The sequence below is a fragment of the Amblyomma maculatum genome, chromosome 3 (assembly GCF_055883805.1).
Source record: "Amblyomma maculatum isolate TAMU_Amacu chromosome 3, ASM5588380v1, whole genome shotgun sequence".
NCBI classification, from domain to species: domain Eukaryota; kingdom Metazoa; phylum Arthropoda; class Arachnida; order Ixodida; family Ixodidae; genus Amblyomma; species Amblyomma maculatum.
The window spans coordinates 16,979,466-17,002,868 of record NC_139346.1 but is presented as its reverse complement, the minus strand read 5'-3'; the positions used below and the strand labels follow the sequence as shown (position 1 = coordinate 17,002,868).

At 48.3% G+C, this 23,403-nt stretch overlaps 1 protein-coding gene across 5 annotated transcripts in view; it reads left to right on the top strand.

Annotated features, from left to right (window-relative positions):
- Positions 1 to 23,403, top strand: part of LOC146194276 (uncharacterized) — a 288,211-nt gene that overhangs the window by 184,043 nt on the left and 80,765 nt on the right. For all 5 annotated transcript variants that reach the window (XM_084596036.1, XM_084596038.1, XM_084596037.1 and 2 more), the window contains one exon: positions 17,732 to 17,955. In XM_084596036.1, coding sequence (XP_084452162.1) covers positions 17,732 to 17,955 — 224 coding nt within the window. The remainder of the gene's footprint in view (positions 1 to 17,731; positions 17,956 to 23,403) is intronic.

Here is a 23,403-nt window from a genome sequence, read left to right as displayed (position 1 = left end):
TGAGTGGGCTGCGCTGGAGGAAGATCGGCGTCGATGGAGCGGAAGAACAAGTCTGTAGAGGGAGGAGCGGTTGCAGGTGAAGGGGGGCTGAGCGCAGTCACGGCAGAGTGCTGCGCATCGTCAGGTTCCTCAGAGATCAGAAGAGATGCGATTGGCTGGATACTGCCGAGGCACTCACCATGGCGCAAAGCAGTAGGGGAGTTAAATGGGTTAGAGACCCATAACATGAAAAGGCCAGCGGAAATAGCGAGCACAGCGTATCGCAATGGAAGGCACTTGCGGCGCAGGAAAGTATGGTCGATATATTCGGCGACGAGGGCTTTAGCACAGGAATTTCGTGGATCAGCGTCTGGTACGGCATCGGGCAAAGTCGAGAACACCACTTCAGCTGAGCACAATCGATAATAGCAGCGTGACGCGACAGGAAATTCCAGCCTAAAATTACAGTGTGTGAGCAACTTGGCAGCACGACGAACTCAATCGTATAAAGGCAATTCTGGATAACTACTCGAACGGTGCACGCTGCTAAAGGCCTGATATGCTGAGCGCTGGCCGTTCGAAACGAAAGTGCCGCAAGTGGCGTCTTCACTTTCTTTAAAGTGCTACATAGTTTTGCGTCCATAACCGAAATCGAAGCACCAGTGTCAATTAGAGCCATGACAGCAACACTCTCGACGAAAATTTCAATTAGATTTACCGGCGACCGATGAGGAATTGGGAAGTTCGACGGGGTCGCAGTTCTCGCCTCAGGAACTGCGGCCTCTAGTTTTCCTCACGTGAAGCGTTCTGTCGACGTCGCATTGGAGAGATAGAGCGGCGTCGTGGCGACGGTGAAGGGCGGTCAGACATGGCTGAGAGGTCTGGGGAAAATGACGGCTGGCTGGAGGGTCAGTAGGCGCGGAAAACTGAGGCGTCAAAGACCAGTACCCAGAACCATGAGTAGGTGGTGCCGACACTGGGAGACGGTTTCGACAATAACGGCAAAAATGTCCAGCCAGCCCCCAAGTGTAACAAATTGGCCGGTTATCTGTCGGGCGCCAGGGATTGCGCCGTCTTGGAGCCGGTCGAATAAACTGCGCAGGTTCTCGAGCAGGACAAGGAGGTGGAACGTAGGCAGGTTGCGGTGGAGCATATTTAGGTGGTGGTCGGGCAGCAAAAGCCCCATATGTCAACGGGGCTGCGACAGGCATGGATTGAGGGGCTGGAAGAAGAGATTCTACTTGTTCTTGAATAATCTGGCGCAAACGTGGAGCTAGGTGTGAGGAAGGCTCCTCATGGCAGGACATAAGGGAGAGCTGTCGAGCAGCATCTTCCCAAATGAAGCTCTTGCTTTGTGGTAGCAGCGCAGAATGTTGAGCTGCATCTGTCAGGCCAGCAAGCGACGCAGAATGCATGGTGTTCGCGCGAGGTATGGCCCTTTGTTTGCGTTGTTCATCATAACTTCGACACAGCGCGACCACTTCTGCGACGGTACGGATATCTCGAGCAGTCAGCATCTGGAAGGCGTCATCATCAATGCTTTGCAGAATGTGCGTAATATTGTCTGCCTCTGACATCTGTGCGTTCACGCGCTTGCACAAGTCGACGACATCCTCGATATAACTCGTGAAATTCTCGCCAACCGGCTGAGACTGCGCAAGCAAGCGCTGTTCAGCGCGGAGTTTCCTCACAGCCGGACAGTCGAAAACTTCAGAGAAGCTGGCTTTGAACACAGATTATGATGGAATGTCCGCTTCATGGTTCCGAAACCATAGATTTGCAAAGCCGGTAAGATAGAAAATCACGTAGCTTAACTTCGTTTCCGCGTCCCATTTGTTGTAAGCGCTCACTCGCTCATAGGATGTGAGCCACTCCTCGATGTCATGGTCGTCAGTGCCGCTGAAGATGGCGGGGTCTCGCTGGCGGAGGGGGCCGGGACAGATGATGGCCGAGCCAACTTGTACGGCTTAGTGGTTAACGTCCTGAGGCATCGCAGGAGGTGGTAATGTGCGGCTGCGGAGTTCTAGGGCGAGACGATAGATCTTAAACGCAGCTCCACCAAGTGTAAGATGGGGGTTTATTGAGCAGATCAGCAGGACTAGGCAGATCAGCGGCGAGCACAGCGACAGAGAACACAGTCAGGTCGAACACGCGCAGCGATCACGATGTCACTGCCTGGAATGCTCCTCGTGTACGTCTTCCTCTTCACAAAAGTGATAAAATAAGAATGTAAAAATGATTTATTTGCAAATATAAAGATTCTGCGCGCTGTTTTCAATGATATCGCAATCGGTGTGTGCGCTTGATCTGCCTGCAAGCGGACTGTTCCTGCCGTCCTTCTAGAGTCCCAGTGTATGCAATAAAACCCCATCTTACGTTTGGTGGTGGGAGGTTCTTTTTCTCCTGGCTTCGACACTTATCTATACCGCCTGATGCACGTATTCTCCTTCCTTTCTGATGCCGGCTTCATCATCATCATCATCAGTCTGAATATACCCACTGCAGGGCGAAGGCCTCTCTCATATTTCTCCACTTAACCCGGTTCTGTTCTAGCTGCATCCACTTGACCCCTGCGAACTTCTTAATCTCATCCGCCCACCTAACTTTCTGCCGCCCCTTGTTACGCTTTCCTTCCCCTGGAATCCAGTTTGTTACCCTCAGCGACCATCGGTTATCCTCTCTTCGCACTACATGTCCTGCCCATGTCCATTTCTTCTTCTTCATTTCCACTAGAATGTCGGTAACTTGAGTTATTTCTCTGACCCACTCTGCACGCTTTCTATCTCTTAATGTTACCCCTACCATTTTTCGTTCCATAGCCCTCTGGGTTGTCCTCAACTTAAGTAGAACTTTCTTGCCGCTAAACGAAAAAAGAATGTCGTTCTGCAGCCCATCAAATGACTATTTCAGGCCCGTCTCTGCAGACCTGGAGAAATGTCGTGCTGTCGCTGCCTTTCCTAAGCCGAGATTCATTAAATACCAGCGCAACTTCCTAGGGCTGTGCTCACACGTCGATGCTTTTAAAAATTCAGGGGCACTTTGGCTCACTAAAGTGCTTCAAGGTGAAAGCCTTCCTCGCCGGGCTGCTTAGGTATTTCTTCGAGACCATTTGTGATTGACTGGAATTCTGACATATACTGACACTGTTGTTTTGCTGTCAACCAATTTTAAACACCGCTGATGCCTCCTGTACTGCGTCTATTTCCATATATGCTCTGTGGTGTGGCGTTCTAGGAAGCGCGAAATGAAAGGCGCCGCACGGACGCCGGGATGGAACGCCCGGCAGGGTCAGCTTCGTACAAGCGTGAATCCCCTGGTGACGTCATCAGCAGGCACGCCTTCACGACCATATGGGATACGATTATCACATCCGGATATTACACATGACCGGATGAGATGTCACATCCAGTCATGATACGGCCGATGGCGTCACCATGTGACGGCTATAGACGTCTCGAAACGTTTAACCATTACTATTGGTTACTGACAGTTAACCATGGTTTGCACTTTCTGAGTAGTAGTTAATGTCTGGTTACTGTTAGTTAAACACATCTTAACTAGTAAGTGATGGTTAGTGATAATTACAATGACCTCCAAATGCATGGGTTCCTATGGCCATTTGCTTAACTATTTTATTATTCGTAAATTATCATGAAATTATCTTGAAAATGCCTTAAATAATTTTCGATATCATTCGATTTGTATTGATTAAGTGTTGATTCAATGGTGATTGGTAAATGGCCATAAAGACATGCACTCGAAAAGCGGACACATTTGCGGACAACAGTATGATGCATCAAAGGCTTTCGCCTTGACATGTTGCGCCGTATCTGCACGACACCGCATGTCCTGCGTACTTCGACCCGATCGCCCCTACTGACGAACACACAGACGGCAGTGGTGTTGGTCTCGGCCCTTTACTCGCGTAGCGGAAATCTCGCTTTTCTCAATACGTCATCGCCGATGCAAGCCTCCGAAAGCGGAGTAAAATTACTCAGTCGCTGAAAAGAGTGTTTGGTAATAGCTTTGGCTCTAAGCAAAATATACCTTTGCCTGTGTTCTATTCTCAGCAGCAGACAGACGAGCCAATGGCAGCAACGCAAAAAGCTTTTATTTCGAGAAAACCGCGCTCTTTTATAAACAGCGCTGCAACTATCGCCAGTGCACGTCATTGGTGTGCAGTCTTATCACAACCCGTGGCCTGTACGGAACATTCCTTTATCCTTAAATTAAAGCTACACGCGTTTCTTTCCGCGATTATAACTTGAGGCTTTATAGCGATCCGGTGGACGTCTTGTGCGATTACTTCTTCGCTAAGGGGCCTCTTCGGGTTACGTCATGGTGTAGCCGCGGTGACGTTTGAGGACTGCGCTGCTGTGTGTTCTGCCTCAAGCTGCGGTGCCGGTTGCCCTTTTTATGTGAGGTCACCTAAGCGTGCTTCCTCAAGCTGTTCCGCACTAGGACTGCTAACTAAGGTGTCACAAGAGGATTCACTTTCTGGAGGTGTTGTTGGAACGTCGTGCTGACTACGGGAAATTGGAGCAGGTTCTGCTTCTTTCACGACGTCCGGGTGGATTGATGTCTTTGGCCCAAAAGTCCATCTGGGTCTCAAATGGTAGATATGCACAAAACGAAAATTATCTCCGACTTTGACTACAAACCTAGAGTCGCTTACGTGTTGTGTCAGGACAGCTTCCTCCCACGACAGGGTTTCCCCCCTCGTAGTCTTCACGAAAACTGGATCACCAACTTATATCCGCGAGTCCCTTCGTCGGCCCTCGTTGCGATGTGGGGCGTCTTGGACTTGACTTCTCATGTCCTGCACCAAACTTGGTTTGAAGAGTGAAAGCTTTACTCAAGGTTGTCGTTTCAGGAATAGCTGAGCTGGCGTTCTTCCCGTTACGGAATTTGGGACGTTCTTGTAAGCAAGCAAGAAGTCATTGAGTCGCTGATGCAGAGTTCTGTGCTGGCCTGTTAAGTTATCGTGAACCACTTGCTTGAGCAAAGAAGCTTTTGTCGTCTGAACAAGCCTTCCTGCTGCCCAATTCGACGAAGCATGGTACGGTGGCGTACGGGTGTGTCGAACTCCGTGAGAAACGGCGAACTCAGAGAACTCATGCGAAGTAAACTGAGGTCCGTTATCACTGACCAGTTCTTCCGGGTAGCCATACGCTGCAAGTATACCCTTGAGACAGTCTTGTTTTTGATGTCGTTGTAGTGTGGAGGAATTTTGCTTCTATCCACCTCGAGTAAGAGTCTAACAGAAGGAACAAGTTGGAGCCATCTTTCATGGCGAATTCGACATGGGCTCTGCTAAATACTAGTTGGATAGGTCCGTGGATGAAGTGGTCCGAGCGCCTTTGCAGGCAAGGTCGTAAAGATTATAGGGTCACTGACCAAGTCAAAGTTTAATAAAAACGTAATGACGTTTCGGAAGCCCTATGGCTTCCTTGTTCAGAATCCGCGATTGTGAACAAGGAAGTCATAGGGCTTCCGAAACGTCATTACGTTTTTATTAAACTTTGACTTGGTCAGTAACCCTTTAATTTTTTTTGTCCCCACCTGACCAGACGATGTTTCGTTGAACTCTTGTTTACAGGCAAGGTCGTTTGACACACTTTACATTGACGCACAATGGCTTCGATCTCCTTGTCAATCAACAGGCCACCAAACAAAGGACCTCGCAAGAATTTTCATTCTTTGCATTCCTGGGTGCTCTTTATGTAGCAATGCTAACATTGCGTTTCGAAGTTCATCTGGAATGATGACTAGCTGGCCCTACGTGACGCAGCCTTGCTCGTACGATAGTTCGTTTGGACGAACGTAAAAGGGCTGAAACTTATCGCAGTGCGTGGGTCAGCCAGGTAAGGTGAACTGCACAACTTTAGATCCTTTTAGTCGCACCAGCCACTTGGCTCAGGGTGAGAGGCGTTGAATCAAAGAATGCAAGACATTCTTTACTGTCGTTTTCATGCTAGACTGGAAGTGGCAGCCTTGAACGTGCGTCGGCAACTTCCATGCTTTTGCCGTTTCGGTATCGCAGTGTGTACTAAGCTGCTAAGGTGACAGCCCAACGCTGAATCCTCGCTGCGGCCGAAGAAGGAATTGGCTTATCTGATGCCAGAATGCCCAACAGTGGTTGATGGCCTGTATACAGTCTGAATTTCCGTCCATACAGGTATCTATGAAACCTGCCTAGACCAAATATTATAGCCAGGGCTCCCTTCTCGCCTTGCGCGTAGTTGCGCTCCGCTTCGTTCAATGTTCTGGAGGCAAAGGCAATGGGTCTATCTGGTCCAGTTCCCTTGTCCGTGTACAACTAAGCAGCGCAGCATTTAGGAGAAGATGTTCCAACCAGCCCAGTCTCAAGCCCTTATCTGACCGATCTGGCATGACGTGAAAAAGTATGGCCCTAAGACCGCAGGCGGACGAGTCACAGCTTAACCTGATTAGCATCTTCACGTCGTAAACGGTCAGACCATCTTTCGATGAGACGCTGCTTAGATTCCACAAATGATCTTGAGCATACGTCCGTCCACAACCAATTCTTGTCCTTTTTTATTAGGTCGTGCAGCGGCGCAGCAACTGCAGCGAAGTTTCTGATGAATTTTGCGTAGACATTCAGTAGACCCAAGACGGCTCGCCGTTCAGTTACGTTGCTTGGCTGAGGTGCTTCCATGATTGCTTTTATTTTTGTTGAAGTTGTAAAAATGCCATCTGCTCTCACTTTGAGCCCAAGATAAACGACCGACTGCTTGAAGAAATCACATTTCTGTTCTTTTACAGTGATATTGTACTCCCCTAGTCTTTCAACCACCTTTTCCACGGTTTCTTGACAGTCATATATGTTGTCGCCTACGACGATGACGTCGTCGATATAGCAGCCAACTTTTGGAATACCTTTTAAAAGTTCTTGCATTAATGACTGAAAGATGGCGGGGGCGTGGAGATTTCGTACGGAAGTCGCTGAAACTGAAATAATCCGAGATGCGTGTTCACAATTAACAGTGCTTTGCTTTCCTCAGCCAGTGGCACTTGTTGATAGGCTCGCGATAGATCCAGGACGCAGAAGGTCTTTCCTCCGGCAAGCATTGAATACAAACCTTCTGGCAATGGCAAATGGTAACGGTCCGTTTTCAGAACAGGATTAACCGTGACTTTGTAGACTCCGCATAATATTAATCCTGCGCCGCCTTTCTTCGCAACCAACACCAGAGGCGTTGCGTAATCGCTCTTCGCGACTCTTTTCAATATTCCAGTTGCTCGAGCTTTTCCATTTCTTTTGCGACTTCCTCTTTTATGGCAAACGGTACTGGCCGTGCCTTTGCGAAGATTGATTAAGCGCCTTCTTTTACAAAGATGCGAGCTTCGTAGTTTTTGACGATCCCTGGGGTGCTCTTGAAAACGTCGGTATACTTCTTCCGTAGGGCTTCTACCCTCTGCTCCAGTGGTCTTCCGAGGACATGCTGTATACTGCTTTCCAGTTTATCTTTAGTGTTTCTAGCCAGTCTCTTCCCATGTGAGTGGGCATCGACGCTCCGCTCTCTTGCGCTATCACAGCGTGCAAAGGGATTTCGCTTCCTTCCTGGTCTACCAATATGTTTACCTTTCCAAGTACTTTCAGCCTTTCCCCTGTGTAAGTGCGCGAAACATCTTTTGGCACGCATTTTACCTGCGGAAAACATTGCCTGTGAAAACGCTCCGGTACGATGGTGGCCGCTGCACCCGTGTCAATTATCAGAGAAAGTATTTCCTTCAATATTGAGGCCTACGCTGTAGCCCCTTGAATAGTGAGTGAAACAGCGCGAAGAGACGGAACACACAAGAAGAGAAGCACAACAAACGAGCGCAACTCGCCGAACTGTCCATCCTACTTCAAAGCCCCTTGAATGTATGCCCGAGTAGAACACAGTATGACAGCTCAATTGTTCGGATTCGTCGTCCGTGGTGTCGACGTATCTGACAGCATTTGTTTTAACTCCTTTCTTGCAGACGGCTTGTAAGTTCTCCTTTTTGTTACAATGGCGTTCAAGTTGGTCAATCTTTCGTCAAGCTCATGCATTTGCTTCGCCTGTTGTGCAGCTAGCTCTTTGTCTAGCGCCATTTTGCGTACCAGCTCGAACGTCAGGTCTTTTTTTTTTAAAAGTTTGCGACAAGGCATAAGATGAGAAAGGGGAAATGGGATGCAGGAGATAGAAAGTTAAAAGAAGGAGTAAAGTCCAGTTGCGCTTATGTATTCGAGAAGGTTGGCAGTGTAGCGATTGTACATTGTCCATTTCTCATAATCACAATCGCGATTCCACCTCAGGCCCACCTTCATGATTATCCGTTGCGTAGAACAGCGCGAAAAACACGACAGGGACGAACGAAGACAACAAGACGAGCGCTGACTTTCAACTGACAAGTTTATTGCATGCCTGCATCCATATATATGAACACGTTCACACAATAAACGAAACAAGAACAACTAAACAAACACCGAAAAGTGTAAGAATGCAATCGAACCATGTGTCATCCAGATTTTCACAACGCATCATTTTCTCGTGTTCATAAATCTTACTTCACGTTCCGATAAAGCTATAGACGGGCTGCTGATACAAGTTTCCTTTATCCTGTTGATTTCTTTTGCTTCTAAAATCTCCCGTACTGTCTGGTCATTATGCCGATTGATTATTTTTGCTTCCTGTAGAAATGGCTGGCAAGCGTCGCTTTTACAGTCCCTGCAGTGTATGCCCATAGTTTCTTTTACCGTACCAAAAACATTATTGTGATGCTCCATTAGTCTTTCATTAATACAACGCCCCGTCTGTCCGATATAATGTTTTCCACAAGACAGTGGAACAGAGTATACAACCCCCTTCTGGCAACCCACATAAGGGTCTTTGTGTTTTATTAATGTGTATTAATGAAAGACTAATGGAGCATCACAATAATGTTTTTGGTACGGTAAAAGAAACTATGGGCATACACTGCAGGGACTGTAAAAGCGACGCTTGCCAGCCATTTCTACAGGAAGCAAAAATAATCAATCGGCATAATGACCAGACAGTACGGGAGATTTTAGAAGCAAAAGAAATCAACAGGATAAAGGAAACTTGTATCAGCAGCCCGTCTATAGCTTTATCGGAACGTGAAGTAAGATTTATGAACACGAGAAAATGATGCGTTGTGAAAATCTGGATGACACATGGTTCGATTGCATTCTTACACTTTTCGGTGTTTGTTTAGTTGTTCTTGTTTCGTTTATTGTGTGAACGTGTTCATATATATGGATGCAGGCATGCAATAAACTTGTCAGTTGAAAGTCAGCGCTCGTCTTGTTGTCTTCGTTCGTCCCTGTCGTGTTTTTCGCGCTGTTCTACACAATGAATTACCAACATGCCCAAGCTTCTGTTTTAATTATCCGTTGCCTAATGTGAGTCGTTGATGGATACGTCCGCAACAAGTGACGCACATCGCACACGTCAGGTGGATGTCACAGTGAGGGCACCTGTCAGTCACTGGTAGATCTTTTTCCCGCCATCGATGTCGAACAGATGGGGTCAGAGCCGCCCCTGCCCGGATCCGGCACATTGTTACCTCCTCCTGCCGAGTAAGACTACGGGAGAGAGGGTGCGAACACGGAGGAATGAGAGCGCGTGTTTGCTGGCGCAAAACTTGAGAATCGGAAACGTGGGACAGGAACGGATCTGGGGGAAGAGGGGAAGGTGGTGGATCGCCTGACGTGTTTATGTGCGTCATAGCATCCGCTTGAATTTATGTGGATCGCGAGCATGGCCGCGAATCCAGTGTATGCGCACAAGACATGGCTACTTTGAACAGAGCAAATGTATGGACTGTGTTATTTGGAATGTGCGTCGAACGGCCGTAGGCTGTTTAAGGGCAGTGAGAGAGTCTGTGTAAAGATGAACTGCATTGAATGTAGGAACTGGTGGAAGGAAATATATGGCATTGTAAATGGCTTGAAGTTCCAGTGCCAGAGGGGTGCACGTATCCGCGGTATATGTCACGTGAGTGTTGAGATGCGGATGAGAGGGACTATACGCAGAAGTAGCTCCTCGCTCTGCAGTATGTGATGCATCGGTATATAATATGCACCCTTCAGGCAGATGTGCGGATGATACCGACGGGGAAGCAGTGGGGCGAGTGTCCGTGAGCTGGCAGTACGACCATAGAGGTAGTGTCTTTAAATGATGTAGTTGTAAAGACTGTTTGCGAGCTCTGTTTGCCATCCGCTGATCAACGAGTTCAGTGAGCGTATTTAGCTGGGCGTACTCCTGAAGTACTGGTATGGGTGTTAGGCGGGGAAGATATGTTATTGCACGCATAGACTCACGATTGATGGCCTCAAGGGAGTCCCACTGTCTACGGGTGAGACGTTGAAACTGTGCCTGGTAGATTATACGCAGCTGGAGGACAAAGCGAACAAGCTGGCGGGCCGTGTGAGCACGCGCGCCGCCAGAGCGCATAGCTATGCGACGAATCAGACCTAGAGTAGCGTTAGCGGTCTTACGGAAGGCTGTCAGCCACGGGGTGCCAGTCCCAGAGGAATGAAGAAGAAGACCAAGAATGCGCACGGCTTATGCCCGTGGAATCGGGGTATTATCCATCATAAAATTAATACTGGGAGTTTTCCGTAAGCCAGCTTTATTTCCAATGCGAATGAAACAGTATTTTGTATGCGAAAGAGTTAGACCCAAAGGAAGGAGGCGAAATGTCAATACATCCAGCGCATGCTGGAGGGCCGCCTGATGGACAGACGTATCTGGGTGACAGCACCATAAGGTTATATCATCGGCATACGCAAGCACGCGTATAGAAGGGATGGCCTGTAGGGCTCGAACAAGTGAAATGAAGGACACCTTAAATAATGTAGGGGCGAGAACGGAGCCCTGGGGACTCCTCTGTTGGAGGGGAAGTGACCAAAGGGCTTTCCATGGACACGCACACTGAACGTTCTATTTGTTAGTAAGGCGTGAATGGCGAGGAGAAACCTGTGAGGGAGACCAAGAGTTTGTAGGGAGGCAAGAATGGCTGAGTGAAGGATGTTATCATATGCCTTTGTTATATCTGTAGCGATCACATTTCTAACAAGATGACTGTGCGAAGAGTGGTGAAGCACGTCTGCAGCCAAAGTAGCAAGACCGTCCTCCGTTCCTATTTGCGGGCGGAAGCCAATTTGGGATTCTGGATAACAATCATGGGATTCCAACCACCACGAAAAGCGAGTGGCGAGAATATTTTCGTAAAGCTTGCAGATTGTTGGCGTCAGGGAAATTGAACGAAGGGTCGAGATAGATACTGGAGGATGACCTGACTTCGGCATTGGAACAACAATAGAATGCTTCCACTCGTCCGGCATGACACCAGAATGCCACACGTCATTGAATGCATCAAGCAGGGCCTGCAAAGCAGTCCCTTCGAAGTTGCGGAATAAGGAGTTAGGTATGCCTTCGTGCCCGGGAGCAGAGTTAGATTTGAGGCGTTCAATGGAGGCAAGCAGCTCTGCCATGGTTAGGTCAGAAGTAATCGCATCGGGGGGTTTGGTAACCGGTAAGCAAGGTGGAGAAGTCGAGGCGGTATCATAGTGGGGAAAAAAACTGTCTGGCCGCCTGTTTTACAAATGCGTCCTCATCTACATTCATCGCAAGGCGAATGCTCTCTGTGTAATCAGAAGCATGAGAAGAGCGCTCCATGGCGTGAAACACTCGCCAAAGTTGTCGATTACTCTGCTTGCAGGACAGCCGCTCACACCAGGAATCCCAACGTTGCCTTCCTAGACGCTTTTCATACCGCCTCGCATGTGCGGTAGCCCGGTGAAGAGCGGGGATAGCCGATGGGTCATCGGGGTTACGAGCAGCATAATGATCTGCCTGCCGACGCAGAGCCCAAAGATTCAGGAGGTGGATGTCCGGATTTGGCTCGTCTTCTTTTACAGTGGTGGTAATCGTGTGGGACGCAAGAACAGCAGAGAGAGTAGACAATGCTGATGATGGGGTGAAATCAGATAAGCGATTGTCTGCGCGTACCGCGTCCCATGATGCTATTCGTACGCTACGGCGTATTTTGCGTATCCGCGAAGGGGTGAGAGAGATAAAGATAGGACTGTGATCACTACCCCAGGTATCTGGTTCAACAGCCCAATGAGGGCTAACCAGCAAGTCAAATCAGGTAAATAAGGCCCACCTCGTGGACGGGTAGATGTATGCGGGTGGTTTAAAAGATGAAAAGAATTATCTGAAAAGCTGCCCTGTATGTGTGCACCCCTGGGAGAATCAGATGGGTAACCCCACGAGGTGTGTGCGCCGTTGAAGTCTCCACCGACTAGAATAGGGATACCCGAGTAGGTAGAACACAGAAAACGAACCCATCCATGAATAGGAGATGCGGAACCAGGACGGCCATAAAAGGAAACTAGTATATGTGGCGTGCGTACAGGCTTAACTAGGATTGCTACCACCTCTTGGCGTGTGTTACACCACCGTGAAAGGTCGATTGGTGTGTGGGGAACTGAAGTGTGAATATAAATTGCAGATTTACCTGGGCTGATGGAAGAGGTGATACAAGGGCGATTAGGTGAATGGTAAGCGCAGAATCCTGATAGGCGAGGAAGTGAATTATGCTCTTGAAGTAAGAAGGCCCACGCCTTTAGCTTTTTGTCGCGAAGACGGATGTTCACTTCAGAGGCCTTATTCGCAAAGCCTCGACAATTCCGCTGCACCACCAGAGACAGTGCATTATCCATTGCGAGGCCGAAGAGCTTCTACGATGAGGGAGGTCACCTGCTCCATAAGGGCTAATATTTTATCCACTGTCGGGGTATTCGGGGTTAACGGGTTGTCTGCACGTGATTGTGGTTTGATGCTTATTGGAGGCGAATCATCTGAAATCTTATCACGAGGTATTATACTTCTTCGAGAGGGGTGAGAGCGACGCTGTTCTCGAAGCTGGGCGAGTTCGTCTAGACGTTGGCGAGCCACTGCAATGGCATTGTCTAAAACAGCGTCTTCATCTGCGGCATCCACATGTGATTTGTGCACTGGCCGTTTTGGTGTACCATTTGATCCACGAGGGTGAGTCGCTTATGCGTATGAACGATGCTGCGAAGGCGTATGATGAGCTGGTGGGTCAAGTAAAGGAAGTGCAGGGAAGTCGGTTTCGCCACATGTAAGAGCAGCGAAGCGATTACTTGTAGGGATATCTGTTTTTCCAGGCGGCTTGCGCGACGGCCTCCTTCGCTTCTTCTTTGGACAAGCGGGGGAGCGCATGTCATGATCCGCCGATTTGCATAGGGCACAAAGCGCTATTGGTTCATTCATGTCGGCCACAGCTGCCGGATTAGGGCAGGTATTTTGCATGTGCCCTTCTTTATGGCAGTGATAACAAAATATACGATGAGGTCGGAAGGGCTGTGGTTTGATAATCGCACCATAACAGGTTAGGTACTCAGGCAAAGTCAACGGGCCTTGTAGGGTGAGTAGGTATGAACCCCGGCGCCCCAGAGGCCGTGCTTGCAACACTGCGTGAGTTGAACAGCGAATGTTTGCTCGCACCTCCTCAGAAGGAATTCTGCTGTCGACATGGTAAACGACGCAGCGGAGGGTGTCAGGGCCAGAAGCAAAATATATTTGCACTGGGACATGCTCATTCGCATCCAGGGGAATTTGAGTAACTGCACACATTTTCTGGGCGTCCACCAAGGATGGCAAGTTCACCGTAATGGTGTTCGATGGGCGATGGACGACAAATCCACAGTAGTTAGTTGAATCTAGAACTTGGTCAATTGTGGCTTGGACACACCGGGGAGGGATAGTCGTAATATCAAAGCGCAATGTAGGCTTGATGGTGACGCGGAACGAGTTAGCAGCAAGTGGAAGTGAGGCTCGACTCTTTGGCGGCATCTGTGGTGGTGCCAGGGCCTGCCACGCTGTAGGTTGCCTTGGAAGGGAAGACTGAACCGGTGCGACGGCCACAGTTCTTTGAGGGAAGGTTACAGGCACAGAGGCGGCGGAGCAATCCATGGGACAAGCCGAAGTCGTTCCATCCGAAGACGAAGCAGACTGGGGCATGTAGGCGTTGATGATTGCGTGGACGTGGATGCTGCGCCAGGTTGTAACACAGCGGAAATCCGCATAGCTGTCGTCGGCGGAGCAGAATCCATGTAGGAGCGTAGCCCAGCCTCGCTCGGCAACGCCGAGCTAAGCCTAGCCTGCGCCTGAGGGATCCGGTTGGACTTTCTTACTTGAGAAAGGGCCCACCGAGACGGAAATAGCTCCACAGGGGCGTCTTCGTCATTCGTTCTCACAGAGGGTACTGTCCTACCCACACAAAACGACAGTAAATAGGCGAAACAAGATAAAAACACAGCTCTAAGCGGACACGTAATAGCTCAGGCGCTTCTTCTTTCTCTTCTGAACGTCAGGTCTGCTTGTGCAAAGACAGCTCATTGCGTTTCTTCGTCACGCAAACCAGCTACCAGTCTGCCCCTTACGGCATCATTTAGAAACGTCCCTATATCGCAATCTCTTGCAAGGTGCTTCATTTCAGTGATGAAATATTTGACACTTTAATTTTCATGCTGATTTCGGAAATTAAATTTACAACACTCTGCAATGATTGAGTGAGCTGGGCTGCAATGAGCTACTGAAAGCTGTTCAATTTCACACTTTAATTTTCATGCTGATTTCGGAAATTAAATTTACAACGCTCTGCAATGATTGAGTGAGCTGGGCTGAAATGAGCTACTGAAAGCTGTTCAATTTCACCGAAGGTCTTCTGAGACAGCAATTCAGGCACCGCTATCTTCTTTAACTCTTCATATGCTTCCGCTCCGAGTACATTGAGAAACAACTTTGGTTTCTTGTGTTCAGGCACATCATTTATGTCTACGTAGTTCTCAAATCTTTCAAAACACGAATGTATGTTGTAATTTTCGGGTTGAATTCTGTCATCCTGCCGAGCTTAGGGCCATGGCTTGGTCCTGCCATAATGAGCAAACTTCACTTAACTGTAGAGCTGATTTCCTCGATGCGTCTTTTCCGTAGTGCCCGTTCCCGTTCGCTTGCTCCAACCCGCCGCTGAAGTTCAGGCAAGGGATCCGTGACGCCTCGCTTCCTCACGACGTTCTTGCACTGCTCCGTGCCGTCGACGAAATCCCGGCTGCAAGGGCTCCGTGTCGCCTTGCAAGTAGTTCGGTTCACCTTAGTGACTGCTGCTGGCCGGCAGCAATTAACTGCACGCTGGATCCCATCCTCGTCGCCAGATGCCCTATTCTCAGCAGCAGAGAGACGAGCCGGTGGCAGCAACGCAAAAGCTTTTATTTCGGGAAAGCAGCGCTTTTCTATAGATAGCGCGGCAACGAGAGCCAGCACACGTCATCGGTGTGCAATGTTATCACAACCCGTGGCCGGTACGAAACAGCCTGTATAATTTGAAGTTACCGTAATTTGAAGTTGGCAGGGACCCCCGTGCACTATTCTGGCTTTCCTCCCTGAAAGACCCATCCCGCAACCTTGCCGTGTGGGCTCTTCTTCTATAGGAATTTGATGCCCATGTAGTCTACCGCTTTGGCCGGAAGCATCATGAGGCCGATGCCCTTTCTTGCTGCCCTCTTCCAGCTGAAGTTGCAAGCCTTCCCATCTTTCAATGATTCCACGACATGCCTTCACATCAGTGGCATGTCTCCTGCGCAGCGGATAGACCCCTGGGTTGCTTCTTCGTCGCGCGCATTTCGCCGCCAAGCATCACACTTCGCCATTCGTAAAAGACTCCTTTATAGCCGCAACTACAGCGCCGATGGCCATAAATGGTTACTAATCACTCCCCGCCGTATACGCTCGCAAGTCTGCGACTTCTTCCGCGCTGAGAGCCACAATGCGGCAATGCGGGAGGGTTCAAGACATATCATAGGCTACGCTTACAATACAACTGGAGGGCATGTACAATTTCCTCCTCAAATACGTTCACTCATGGGTCGCTTGTCAACATCGCAAGTTCCCTCCTCATCCTTCTGCTGGCGATGTGCAGCCGTTACTTTTCCCACATCACCCCTTTGATCGCGTCGGTATTAATTTATAGGGACCGCTCCCGTGCACTGCTGCTGAAAACCGTTGGTCATTGTCACGACTGACCACCTAACGCGATATGCAGAAACCGCTGCCCTTCAGACGTAGCCTCATTCAATTTGCAGCGATTCGCGCTTAGACACGGCGCACCTCTTGAACTTCTCAGTGACAGAGGATCCGTCTTTTTATCTTATGTTGTTAAACTTGTACTCAACAAGTTCCACATAATTAATCATACCTCCCCCACCTATCATCCGCAGAATAACGGACTCATCGAACGCTTTAAAGTTATCCTTGGCGACATGCTAAGTACATCCCCTTCGACCACTCTAACTGGGATCTCCTCATTTCATGTGTGATGTACAGTCGTGAGCAGAAGTGGTACACAACACTCAGTCGGTGGCGTAGCTCGCGAGAACTACATGCCAACTTCATCAAGCAACAGCTATCTGTGATCGGAACAATAACGGCAGTGCCCCATTTTAACCACATGCATGTGTCACTGTCGCTAGGCGGCATTTTTACGCAGTTTTCCCGAGCTCTGTCACTGGCTGAGTGCTGTATACCACTTTTGCTTAGGACAGTACGCATACCACACTGCTACACAGTCAACCACCGGTTTCTCGTCGTTCTATCTTGATTACGGCCGTCACCCTTCTACTCCGCTAGACACCATTGCTCCGTACCAACCAGACGCATCTGTGTATATCCCTGCTTCTGAAGCTGCCCGACACGCAGGAGAGTGCCGCCAAATTACCCGGTCTCTCACGACTGAAACGCAGTCCCACCAGAAATCCCACACGAAAACCATCATACATCACCGCAATTCCTTTCTGGCAGTTTTGTGCGACTCTGGATTCCATCATGTGCTGCCGAAATACCCTCTAAATTTATTTTCAAGTATCACGACCCCTATCGTGTCCTGGAGCGCACCTGTTCTGTCAATTACGATGTGGAACGCCTGAAGCCCTCACCTGATCTCTCCGGTGCTGCCGTAAGACAGTCTACGTTCAGCGCCTCAAGCAATGCTGCGACCTTGAATCTACGTCGTTAGTTTACCAGGGTTGCTCATCTTCTGCCCGGGGGCCCTTGTAAAGATGAAGATATACTTGCAAAGATGAAAAAGGATATTCTGTGTGCCGTCTTGAGTGTTATCGCTATCGGAGTGTGCCTTGACCTGCCTGTACGCAGACAGCTCCTGCCGTGCTTCTCGATTCCTAGTATACGTAATCAAAGCACATTCTAATATAAATAATAATATTAAAGGACTTGGTTTAAATAATATAAAGGGCTTGGTTAGATTGAGGTCCATACCATACAAGAAGCGCAGCACTACGTCTACGGACAAAGGGAGAGAACACACACCACAACACAGCGCCTTTGTTGTGGTGTGTGTCATCTCCCCTTTTGTCCGTCGTCCTGGTGCTGCGCTTCTCGTATAGTATGGATCAGTACCGACGTTCCCAATTTCTACCCTGCTAGATTGAGGTATTCGTAGATTTCGATAAACTTCCTCACCGATCATTCGTCAAGCAAGTAAGACAAAGGGAAGCCGCTAGTCATGACCTAATTGTGTTTCGTGAGGATCCATTGGCGATGTGCAGGTATAAATTATTAAATATCCAATCAGCGACACCAGTGGGGACCATCTGATAAGCCACGTCTTGCCGTGCAAATGTGCGTTGCAGGTGTACCGTTCCAAGCCTGGCGAAGCGTCCGTGCAGAGCTGCACGTACGCGGTTCACGAGGGCGCCCTTCTGTGCGTGCTGCCAGACGTGACGGTGTGCTTCGCCGACGCCAGATTCCACCAAACGCAAGAGGCGCACCTGTCGACCGCATCGGCCAGCATCGTCCTGCTAGACTGGTACCTGGCCGGACGCGTGGCCAACGGGGAGCGCTGGCAGCTCGCTAGGTGCGTACTCCTCATCACCTGCTGGCGCTGCTGGAGAGCGTAGGAAAGTAGAGCAAAAAAAGTCGTCTCGCCTCTTTATCTATTGCGATCTGCTGCTGGTCAACGTTTTGTACCCGCACTGCAGGAGCAGTATAGAAGCAAGAAAAAATAAAGGCTCTATGAAAGGCCAGTTCACGAACTCTCAAGTAAACAGTGCAGCACTTAACCAGTCAAACAAATCTTATTGAAGGGCTTTAAGAAATATAGAGACATCGGAGTTAACGGACTTGAAAGTAACTCCGCTAATATTTCAGTTTTGCAGAAATTGGCTCGTGTTCGCCTTGAGCAAGCTTGTTTGAGAATTCTGTATTCAGATATTTTGAGCTCATGTGTAATATACCAAGTCATGCATTCTTATGCCCATATTAAACAAGGGGATACGCTTCGCTGTTAATAATTTGGTAGACGAATCTAGCCTACTATATGTTTTTCGAAAATAAAGGTATCCACCTTCCTCTGCAGTATCCATAGCTGATAAACGCCTCTCCCTAGGTCAGCCCCCCTCCCCCCCCCCCCCCCCCCCCCCGCCTCCAACAAAACAATGAACCATGCTCAAACTGGGATCTAAGAAATGTGCCATATGAGAAAACTTGAAATTCTCGCTTTAAAGGGCTGTGTATGTCAACACATTTGATTAGGGTCATCACGAAAAACTTATTCAACATCCAAAATGCAATAATCTTACAGATATTTTATTATCGTGGTTTTGACTATCCATCTGACCGATAAAGTGCAGGTTCAGGTATAGAGGCAGCTCCAGATCTCTGCCAGTCACCACTGGTGCACCACAATTGAAGTGTCATGCATAATCTCCCTGGGAACTTGCAGAAACTACAGTGCTGCCCAAATATAAAAGACGTGAAGTGTCGGAACTGGCTCGAGACAGACGCAGTGGTGCTCACTTTTCAGAGAACTAGACATCACTGTGCACGGCCACAGATGTGCGTTTCTGGCTAACCATTGTAGCTCAGTGAAGGAGAACTCTCGCAGCTCTCACACGCGCCAGCTTTTTTCACGGGGAGTGATGAATATTAACACGCTAGCCGCAGGCACAATTTCAGGTACTGAACCTGGGTTTTGTAGGAACTTTGCCCTGGTTTTAGGGGGCGCTGTGAGCGCGCGAAGATAGATGACGTACAGCGCATCGGCTTCGCAAAAGTTTTGGCTGGTACCACGGAATATCGACCGCAACCCCATCAAACCAGCTGAGGCTGTCTGCGTGAAATTTCCAGCTACCTGTGGACACCGCCCACACACAGGTGAGACTATTTAAGACTTTATAAGGGCCGATCTTCACTTCTGTATCGTGGCGGTGACGGTAGGCTGTGCCGCAGCCCGGCCATCAGTGAGTCGCCCAACCACGGCGAGATGGCTTCTCAACAGCTGCAACGTGGCTACAACCCGGTCACCATGGCCTGGTGCGAGATTTCGGCACGCCTGATAGCCACGATTCAGCGCCTATCGAGAATTCGAGACTATTCAAGTTGGTTGAACGCCGCTCCCGCGAGCGGAACGACAACTCCGAGAAGGCGGACGCCAACTTGGCTGGGCCCTCAACACAGCAAAACGCTGCTGCGCACGCTGCAGCCCTTCACGGCGGGCCCCCACGTAAGACCGGACCCGTTTGGAAACTAAAGCCACTTCCGCGGCTTCACCCCGAAAACTTAGTTATCAGCCTGAAGCCCCGGGTGACCGTCGCTCTCAAGGTACCAACATGGCCAGCGGGGAGCAGCGTTCGCGGCCTATCTGGGCACCCAGGCCGCAGCATCGGTCAGCCTTCTCCCCACGTGGAAGCAAAATCTCAACGTCGCAGGCACCCGGCAACCGCACGTCGCGGACAAGCTGCTGCGAAATTTCGAAATTGACTCACCCAAGGGTCGGCTCCCCATGTACGGCCAGTTGAAACTCACTGGCAATGTGTGTCGTGGCATCATCAATGTAGCTGGTTGAATTTTGAAGAAGGGATACGTCCCTAATGGGCCCCGACCGATGGAGGAGGCGGGGGTTGTCCGAGATGTGTTTTGAGACCACCGCGGGTATGGCAGTTATTACCTTGGTGAAACAGATGTTTGGTTTGGGCTAGTTGGTAGCAGTTTCTTGAAGACATAACGCAAAAAAGACGGGGACAACACAGATGTAGACAGGACAGGCGCTAACTGACAACTTTATTTTCGAGGAAAACCGCAGCACAATTTATGTCAAAACTCACGTGACAATCAAGGGGCCTTATACTACGACCAAATACAGTTTGACAAAGGGCGGCCGACAATCTTGACCCGGAGAAACCAAAAAACAGACAAGGGGGGCCGGAAAGCATTATCAACAGATTATATAAAACTCATTGTGAATTTAATACAACAGATGGGGTGCGAACAACATCGTGGCCAAGGGACGGTGCTACCCAACCACAGCAACGAGCGAGCCTAAAAGGGCTCAAAACAAGGGAAGTAAAAGCAGTGATAGGTCAAAATCAGAAAAAAAACGTGCGAGGCAAAAGCAGAGTCAGAACTAAAAACAGATAAAACGTGCGAAGCAAAAGCAGAGTCACTACTAAAACCAGATGACACGTGCGAAGCAAAAGCAGAGTCAAAAACTAAAGACATATGAAACGCGCGAAGCAAAAGCGGAGTCATAAGCTAAATCAGACGATACGTGGGAAGCAAAAGCAGAGTCAAAACTAAAAACAGACTCAGGAGTGTAGAAGGCTCCCCGCTAAAACATTGAAGTGCTAAGCAAGAATAAGCAGGATGGGCGAGTGGAAGAACAACTATGAAGAATGAGAAAATCAAGGGAGTAAACACACCAGAAACCGGGAAGTAAAAAAAAAAAAATTCCACAGACGATAACTCGTTTCATATCAGTCAGCAACCGGTTGCTAGTGGTAATAAAGCAAAAAGGGTTATAACCTACATGTGGCCATCAAGGAATTCAAATTCGCTTTCAAGAAGGTTGATAGAAGGTACGCTGACGCAATCCTGACCGGCCTTCCTAATGAAGTATGCCTCCATGACTTCGCGCTCAGTTTTTTCTCTGGCTGATATTAAGAAATCTGTGCTATCTAAGAGCGGATAACATGCGTTAGTTGGATCAGTTTTACAAGCTTTACAATGTTCGGCGAGGTTAGTACCCGATTTGTTGCGTACGCATAGTCTGTGTTCTCTCGCCCTCTCATTGAAACATCTTCCAGTTTGTCCGATGTACTGGAGCCCGCAACTGATTGGAATCCTGTACACGACATTTTCCTTGCATTCCGTGAACTTAGTTTGATGCTTCTTCGTGCATGCTACTTGCTTTTTCATCTTTCTAGTACATACTTTCGATAGTTTGCATGGTGCAGAGAAAATAATTTTTACGTTATAACGCGCTGCCAGTTTTTTGAAGTTATGTGAAAACCTGTGGAAGTATGGAATCAACTGGACTGGCATCTTACTCTTGCTTTCTTCGTTTCCCTGCTTACTACGTTGACTGTTTGAGGCTTTTAGGTTTTGCAGAAGGCTTTCACACACTGCTACAATAACGTCAGGGGGGAAACCTGCGTCTTGTAGACGCTTGAATTGCTCATTCATGCTAGTAGCCATGCGGTGGGTACAGGATTTTGTTGTGGCACCGTGAAGACAGGAAAACACGATGCCTCGCTTCACAACCTTGGAGTGCGCACTATCAAAACATAACAGGCGCTTTTTTGTGCGCGGACGGTACATCCAGCACAGCGTGTGGCCGTTAAAATCCAGCTCAATATCTAAAAACTATCTAAAAATTATTTTTAATCAATCCATTTCTTGTGGTGAAATACCAAACGATTGGAAAACTAGTAAAGTAACTCCCGTGTTCAAGGCAGGTAATCGATCCGATCCTTCCAATTACCGCCCGATCTCATTAACATCCATTCCATGCAAGCTACTGGAACACATTTTATACTCACAGATTGCATCACACCTCGACAATAATTCTTTCTTTTATGAAAAACAGCACGGTTTCAGGTCAGGCTATTCATGTGAGTCCCAACTTTTCCAATTCACCACAGACCTTCACTTAAACCTAGATTCTTTATTTCAAACTGACGTTATCTACCTAGATTTTTCCAAAGCATTCGATCGCGTTCCGCATCGGCGTCTAATGGCAAAGCTCTCGTCCGTCCACATTGAACCTTTGACTTTATCATGGATTGATTGCTTTCTTCGCGACCGCCTACAATATACAGTTATTGGCAACCACAGTTCGGAAAATACTAAAGTTATCTCTGGTGTCCCTCAAGGATCGGTGCTGGGACCACTCCTTTTTCTTATATTCATCAACGATCTTCCTAATGACATTTCATCTTGTATCCGCCTCTTTGCCGACGATTGTGTCCTTTACCGTCGCATATCTACTAACAAAGATCAGTCTCTGCTTCAACGTGACTTAAATCTCATAGAAACTTGGTGTTCCACATGGTTAATGCAACTGAATATTTCTAAATGTAAGTTTATGCATGTATCAAGAAAGCACAATAACCTCAGCTATCCGTACTCATTAAATCCTATACCACTCTCCGAAGCAGAATCATACAGGTATCTTGGTATCATTATAAACAATAAACTAACCTGGTCTGAGCACATTGAAAACCTTTGTAAGGATGCTTCCAAGTTGCTTGGTTTCATCAGACGATCCCTCGCCTTTTCACCCCGTTCTATCCGCCAACTCGCCTACGAAACATTCATTCGTTCCAAACTCGAATATTCCTCAGCGATCTGGAATCCCTATCAGACCTATCTAATCAATCAGCTCGAGGCCATCCAAAATCGCGCGGCCCGTTTTATCACATCGCAGTATGACAGACGACATAGCGTAACTGTTATCAAATCATCCCTCTATCTTCAACCCATGGCACTTCGGCGTAAAATTTCACAGCTTTGTTTATTCCACAAATTATATTACAACTTTCCACAGCTAAGATCCTCTGTCCTCCACACGCCGCTTCGCACTTCACGCCGACTCTTTAACTCTTTAAGTTTACAACGCATACACGGCTCCACTAACTCTTTCAATAAATCTTTCCTACCCAGCGCTATTTCATTATGGAATGAACTCCCTGATGCCATTGTCACTGAAACAGAACCAAACAAATTCAGGCAATTATTAACAGTACATTTCAAGTACTGAATGATTCTTCCGCGCTTCTTAGTGCGTGTTGTTTTTTCAGGTTGTTCTTGAGCAGCGGTGTCTTTTATGTTGATGTTTAACGTTGATGTTTTGCTTATAGAATAGTTACAAGATGAACCCTGTACCATGTATTTCTGTTTTATATTATTGTATTATCGACCAATGTATTATGTCACGGTTGTTCCCCCCTTATGTAATGCCCTAACAAAAGGGCCCTTAAGGGTAAATAAATGATGATGATGATGAATGAGGCCATCTGTAGGCGAT